The sequence below is a fragment of the Branchiostoma belcheri genome, unplaced genomic scaffold (genome assembly GCF_001625305.1).
Source record: "Branchiostoma belcheri isolate BF01 breed outbred unplaced genomic scaffold, Haploidv18h27 scaffold36, whole genome shotgun sequence".
NCBI classification, from domain to species: domain Eukaryota; kingdom Metazoa; phylum Chordata; class Leptocardii; order Amphioxiformes; family Branchiostomatidae; genus Branchiostoma; species Branchiostoma belcheri.
The window spans coordinates 2,504,381-2,511,623 of record NW_017803976.1 but is presented as its reverse complement, the minus strand read 5'-3'; the positions used below and the strand labels follow the sequence as shown (position 1 = coordinate 2,511,623).

The following is a 7,243-nucleotide window of genomic DNA, read 5'->3' as shown; positions in this document are numbered from 1 at the left end:
ATGCGCCCCTCAGTCTTCAAGGTAACTGAAAATAATGGCATTCTTACTAGACTAACAATATTAAGGAATAGAATTGCACCTGGTTTAACCAAGCGGGTTTCAATGTTTGGTAGAAGGTTACGTTCCGCTACCAACTACTGGAACACCCCGAATGGACGCCTCAATATCACAAATCTTGTCAGCATCAAAAACTTAACAGTAAATGACTCTGGTGTCTACACCTTTGTAGCAGACAAAGGCCAACTAAAAGCAAAATATGATTTTGTATTGTGTATGGTTAGGAAGTATAGCGAGGAGCGGCAACACCAGACCACAATTCCAATGGCAACTGAAGACAAAAACAAACTAGACAACTGTTTCAGTTTTATAAATAAGTCCTGTTGTTTACCTGGGTCAAGTGATGACAAATTCTGTGTTCCTGGCAACATTACTTTAGAAACCACAGAGGCACCTGGACCTAACGTATTGTTGATTGTTGTCATTACCGTTCCTGCTATAATTTTCTTTCTGATGATTATTCCGGCTTTCGTAATGCGTTGGGGAAAACGGTCCAGTGCCGACCCAAATAACACTAACAGTAACTCGCTTCATGCAACATTACACGTGGGAGTGCAAGCTATGATTGTCTGCGTTCCTGCCGTACCCAATATAGCAGACAATTACGCAAAGGATGGACTAGATACGAACACTTTCTCCCTACGACGTTTCCAATCGGAGGAACTACGTCATTTACGAGTATAGAAGAGGCACTATCTCGTTCTACTGCTGACACGGCCCTTACTACACAAGCCGATATCCACCAGTACAGTAACGTTGATACATCTTGGGATTTTGAAGACGCTGCGCCCGATGAAGAAGAAATGATGTACGGTATAGCAACAGCAAATTCGGTGTATGAAGACACAAACCTAAATCAGAGTAACCCAACACCTCACTACTGTGCGGTAAATGCAAATTCAGTCGAAATGACCCTTTCTATTCCAAGAAATAGCTTGTATGAACAGCAGCATGAAAACATCCCCTCGGTTTGTGACAGTAAAGGTACTACCCATATTATTCCAAGAAATAGCTTGTATGAACAGCAACCTGAAAACATCCGCTCGGAGGACTAAGGCATTCTATATCAAAGTTTTCCATTAGCAGATGAGTGACCAATGGCAGCATTTCTATTCTAGTGCAGGTCACCAAAACAATAAGTCTGAAATTTAGATGAGATAGATGATTTTGAAAAGTAGAAAGCTGTAATCAGCAATAATGCGTAAATAGTTTGTATAATATGCCACTTTAGTACCATTAGAAGAAAGAAGGAACGTATGTTTAAAATCCTTCTTGGTACTCCATGATGTAAAACTTGCACCTTTAAAACATGCACTACTGTCTGTATTCTTTTTTAAGAGTTATTAAACCAGAGTCGGTGTCAAACTTCTGAGTTGTCCTGTGTAATTCATCTGACCTATAATGTGTACTGTATTTGCTGGTATGATTATTGATTAACTAGTGTATTCCTAACTACATCTGGAGAACAATTAAGAAGGATCAGAGTCAACAACATATTGTCACAAACGTTCGAAGGTGTTCGTGAGCTAGTCCACCTAGCCTTGATGTTGAAAGAAATGACATAGCTTCTCTTTGTCGATTCAATTTTTCTTCTCTTACAACGTTGACCTATTTTATCCTTTTATATAACTACATTTCTCACATATTAGAATATGCTTATCGCGGTTTAAGATTTTTGGATCCGAAGTTTCTAGAACTCTCAGGAAACCACCTGTCTTTATTTTCGATGCGGACCATCAAATTATTTTCCAGTAAACACCTATGCCACTTCAGCACCATTAGAAGAGACATAGTGAGTTCAATATACTAGCTTCTTGGTATTCTAAAGCTCCTTCATGTAAAACTTGCACCAGTCCTTTAACCCTAAACAGTACACCTGGGGTCCGCGCGGACCCCAGCACTATATATTCTGTAATATCTTTTTTGTTTCCAAAGATTTTTTTCTGAAATTTTAGGTAATTGTCATCCACAAAGTTGTCTCTCAATACAGTGCAGAAAACTCCGTTTCTACCATTTATAAAAAAAATTATATCTGATTTTCTTTTGCGGTCCGCGCGGACCCCAGCCGGCTTTCGATCATAATGGATACACTGGCGTTCTTATACATTACCTTATTTCCGTTTTTATATGTTTTTATGTACTCATCGTATGTCTACCAAGTTTTCAGAGAATGGTGTAGTGATAGAATTGAATTTTAATACCTTTGGTGTAATTATGACGTCATATGACGTCAGAGCTAATAATATAGTCCGCCATATTGGATTTTGACCAATGACGTCATCAAATTAGCATATTCTATGCATATTAAATGATTTAACTTATATTTAATTATGTAAGATGTTATTAATGTTGGAAAAGAAGTGTAATTTCATATAAAACTCATAGAAAATTTTCATGTTTGAACCAAAATTACGTCTATTTTCAAAAAAACTGCCTGCTAGAAACCCGTTGCCATGGCAACACAAAAAAACATCAACTTACTAGTATTAAACTAATATGAACTTTTTTCCAGAGACATTTTAGGAAAGGTCTCCAAATTTGATACTTCTAGCGCAAGCCGTTTAGCCGCTATCTGAGATCAAAGTTGGGCCTCAAAAGCCCCTTCAGTCTGAAATGGGTTAAAAAATCGGGTATTTCTTCTTGTCTTCTTTTCTTCACCAAAAAATAGAAAAAGTTCAAAATGTATGATTTTTGTTATGTAATGTGGACACAGAGGTTCCCACATCAGTTTGCAAAACAATTGAGCTGGTAGCATGTTGATAATTTCTAAAAATTAGCAAAAAACTAGTTCTGGGGTCCGCGCGGACCCCAGGTGTACAGATTAATCAGTCCGGGAAGGTGTTCTGTTGAGGGTTAAAACATGCAGCACTGTCTGTATTCTATCTGCAGTGCTATTAAACAGAGTTGTGGCGTTAAAATGGCTACATCATGACAATTACACACTGTGCAGATTCCTTGAAACTTGACAACTAGATTTTATTCATTGTCTCCCTCCTCAAGGCTTTCAGAATGACGAACATAGTAACCTTGTGAACATACACAATGAAATTGTGACACAAGCAACTGGGTGGCTTTTAAAAAACTGTCAGACGTTTCAGGTAGCATTCACCCAACACCACACTACTGTGCGGTAATTGTAAATTCAGTCGAAATGACCTATTCTATTCCAAGAAATAGCTTGTATGAACAGCAGCATGAAAACATAAACTCGGTATGTGACAGTACCGGTACTACCCATTCTATTCCAAGAAATGGCTTGTATGGACAGCAACCTGAAAACATCAACTCGGTATGTGGCAGTACCGGTACTACCCATTCTATTCCAAGAAATAGCTTGTATGAACAGCAACCTAAAAACATCAACTCGGCATGTGACAGTACCGGTACTGCCAAAGACTTGGGCATCCTATATCAAAGTCCAACAACGGACAAGTTACCAACGGCAGCATTTTTAATCTAGTGCAGGTTGCCAGAAAAAAAGTCTTAAACGTAGATGAGATTGATGATCTAGTGAAGTCACTCAAATCAGTTTAGACAATGTTCAGACAATTAAAGTAGAAAGCTGTGATCGGCAATAATACGAAAATAGTATGTATACTATATAGTCACCAGACTCCTTTGCAGGGTGAATAAATAGTAGAAATCGGCCAAGACTTATGGGGGCATAATTTGCCAGAGGAGTTGCAGGCAAGCTGGACCCTCTATGGCCGGCCAACTCCTCTGACCAATGATGTCACCCTTAGCTGATTTTTACTATTCATTCAGCCTGCAAAGGAGTCTGGTGGAGACTAAAGTTCAATACTCTTCTTGGTATTCTAAAGCTCCCATATGTAAAACTTGCACCAGTCCTTAAAACATGCAGCACTGTCTGTAATCTATCTGCAGTGCTATTAAGCAGAGTTGTGGCGTCAAGATGGCTACATCATGACTATTACACACTGTGCAGATTCCTTGACCCCTGACAACTAGATTTTATTCATTGTCTCCCTCCTCAAGGCTTTCATAATGACGAACATAGTAGCCTTGTGAACATACGCAAATGAATTGCTACACAAATAAATGGATGGATTTTGAAAACTGTCAGACGTTTCAGGTAGCTACTGTGGTAATTGCAAATTCAGTCGAAATCACCCATTCTACTCCAAGAAATAGCTTGCATGTACAGCAACCTGGAAACAGTGATCGGAATGTGACAGTACCAATACTACCAAAGTCTTGGGCATCCTATAGCAAAGTTGTCCAACAACGGACAAGTGACCAACGGCAGTATTTATATTCTAATACAGGTCACCAGAGAATAAGTCTGGAACGTAGATGAGATTGATGATCTAGTGAAGTCACTTAAATCAGTTCAGACAATGTTCAGACAAAGCAGACAAGCTGTGATCAGCAGCAAAACGTAAATAGTATATAAATAATATGCAACTTCAGTAACATATTAGAAGAAAGGAGGTACGTATGTTCAATACCCTCCTTTGTATTCTAAAGCTCGATGATGTAAAACTTACACCTTTAAAACATGCAGCACTGCCTGTATTCTATATGCAGAACTGTTAAACTAGAGTCAAACGGTGTCAAACGTCTGAATTGTAATATTTACTAACTTATTTAGCTTATAATTTTATTGTTTTATTGCAAGTTCCGTGTACTTTATTTGCTGGTATAACCATTGATTGACTAGTGTATTTCTTACTACATCGATAACCGTTAAAGAGGATCACGTGAAGTTGTACTCATCGCCAATTTTATTCTGAAACCTATACGCTGACAAACGATTCCTTGATATATTCAACATACACCAACATTTGTATTTCGTAGTATTTGACTTCAATACTGATAGATTAGTAATGGCAATAATCTATCAGATGCAAAGGTAGTGCGTGAACTATTTCTTGTAAAGCTGGCTAACAGCGTGAAGCACAACTGTATTTTTGGCGACGTCTCAGGGAGGAGCCTAATGGTGTACAGTATTGTGTGCAGTTCGCAACAATTCTAAGAATTGTAGCTATATATATATATATACAGGAATTTTGTCCACAGGCATGGAATGTCCACAGGAATGTCTCCCAGCTCGGTTTGTCGACATGCCCACATTCCTGGAAACCCTTGGGAAAACCTGTCTGCCCGGATGCCATACTTTCTGTGACCCCGGGGCTCGTTCACTATACACTCAGGGGAGTGGAGGGTACTAAGGCTTCCTCAAAATCATAACATCATAGCAGTGCCATGCCAACAATCACCCTATCAGCAACTACCGTCGCCATGGCAATGTATGTTTTTATTGCCAGTCTTGTTTATACTTATTTACTGTTTTGGTTACAACGTCATGCACATCGACAATCGTGAATGGTGACGCCTCTGAAAATTCTAGACATCACAAGCTACTACATCAGTTTTGAAAAGTTACGCACATAACTTAAAATAACAGTCCTGTCACTGCCGACACACTGCATTCACTTCTGGAGAATATTTGCTGATACGGTACGACTTGGCAATTAGCGTGGTTATTCATTAGGCCACACCGATTTAATTTTATGGATGACATCCGCGCGCGCATTGATTTTCGCCCGATCTCAAAAAAAAAAAAAAGATCACGTATTCCGAGGCTCTGGCCTGGCTTTAGGCCTGGGTAGTGCATGGTGGTGATAACTCTGGTTGACGGCAGCCAGGCTACCGAAGCTCCAAGACTCAAGAACTCAGTACATACGTACAGCAGTGTCGATTCATATATTCCGCAAAAATCCAGCATGCGTCGGCCTGTCGTATACGTCGCTATGTAATGCGCCAAATTCACAATACCAGGTTTGTATTCCTGTGGTTTTGTAGCATTTTTATTTTTGTCCGGATTTTTATTTTTTTCGCCCGCGCGCACTAGTTTGGGGGTCTTCAGAGGATGTCATCCATAAAATTAAATCGGTGTGGCCTTAGTCTCTACCAGACTAACTACGCTGGCTATATATAGGAGAATATTTGCCAGGGGAGTTTGCCGCCTTGTGGTTTGACTGGCCGCGCAGTTAGAAGGGAAAGAAACTACCTCCCCGCGGCTGGACTCCCTTGGCCAATTTTGCTCTCTTTTTTGCCGAATTCTACGATCCGTATTCCCGTAGAAAGACCTGGTGGAGGCTAGCTATTCATTTTCTTCACCAAGGTGGTGTAGGCGCTGCACTAGTGGCAGCCGCACGGCGGCGTTGTTGAATGGTGCTTGACTCAGTGCATATGTGGGTAGCTCGATCATACGCTGCTGTGGGAGAGCAGGATCGGCGATTAAAGATGCGAAACGATCCTCCTCGTCAGTTTTCTTCTTCTCGTCTTTCTCTCCTTGTTCACTCGACTTCTTAGAATCACGAGCAGCCGCCACAATTGGTTTATCTGCTGAAACATACGTAGACCATATGTTTATCAATAGACCTATTGGGATGTAAGTTGTATACATCAAAATTCTAAAACAAGCTGTATACTGTAGGTAGAAAAACAAAACCCTGTCGTATCAACTATATAGTATAACTTAGCTTAGCACCTACATGTCAGATCGTAGTCAGCAATTTAGTCAACACTCTGTATAGTAGTTACTTTACCATAGAACCTGCATAGTACAGGTATGTATACAGCTCTTATATGTACAACATTGTACTCTTTACGAATATAGTATAGCGTATCTTAGAACATACGCTTAGAGATGTACAATCTCTTAGTTGTATTCAACATTTTGCCAGACATGATACCCGTTGAACTCGTATGTAGAATCTTGATAGACCGATAAGAGTACCAACTAGTAATCTTATTACTATCTGACTGGGCCCTTTACTACGTGGCAATGCAGAGAGAATTAAAAGCGATTGAAAGCAATTCTTTCTCATGTTATTACCACATCACCTGTGACTTCAGGCCCCAGAAGATCTTTGGTCGCCACATTTGCCGGAGCATCCCGTGTGCTCGTGCTCTTCACAGGCAGACCGCTGGGTGTCGCTATTTGAACTGGGCGGAGAGGGATCGGAGCATAGATGCCTGAAGCTCGGATGTTCCTCAAGTTGATGGGAAAACTCTGCTGGTTCTGGAAATATCAAAAGCAACTTGTAATCTACGATAACAAGATTGTAACTCTGGTAGCGTAGAAGATTAAACACATTTTGTACTTGATTATAAATTGTATAATATTGAACGTAACACACTATTAAGAACAATCCAC

At 40.0% G+C, this 7,243-nt stretch overlaps 1 protein-coding gene across 1 annotated transcript; it reads left to right on the top strand.

The window, feature by feature from the left end:
* LOC109475993 lies at window positions 1–3,849 on the top strand. Its single transcript, XM_019776802.1, has 4 exons — window positions 1–21; window positions 804–918; window positions 3,156–3,268; window positions 3,823–3,849. Exons 1-4 carry the CDS (start codon window positions 1–3, stop codon window positions 3,847–3,849), a joined length of 276 nt encoding a protein of 91 aa, XP_019632361.1.
* Window positions 3,850–7,243: the final 3,394 nt, after the last annotated feature.

Excerpts from the sequence above, each read along its gene's own strand:
- LOC109475993 (XM_019776802.1), top strand. The coding sequence starts at position 1 with ATGCGCCCCTCAGTCTTCAAG. Across the intron at positions 22-803 it reads TGCGCCCCTCAGTCTTCAAG|TACAGTAACGTTGATACATC; the intron begins GTAACTGAAAAT and ends GATATCCACCAG. Across the intron at positions 919-3,155 it reads AGACACAAACCTAAATCAGA|GTAGCATTCACCCAACACCA; the intron begins GTAACCCAACAC and ends CAGACGTTTCAG.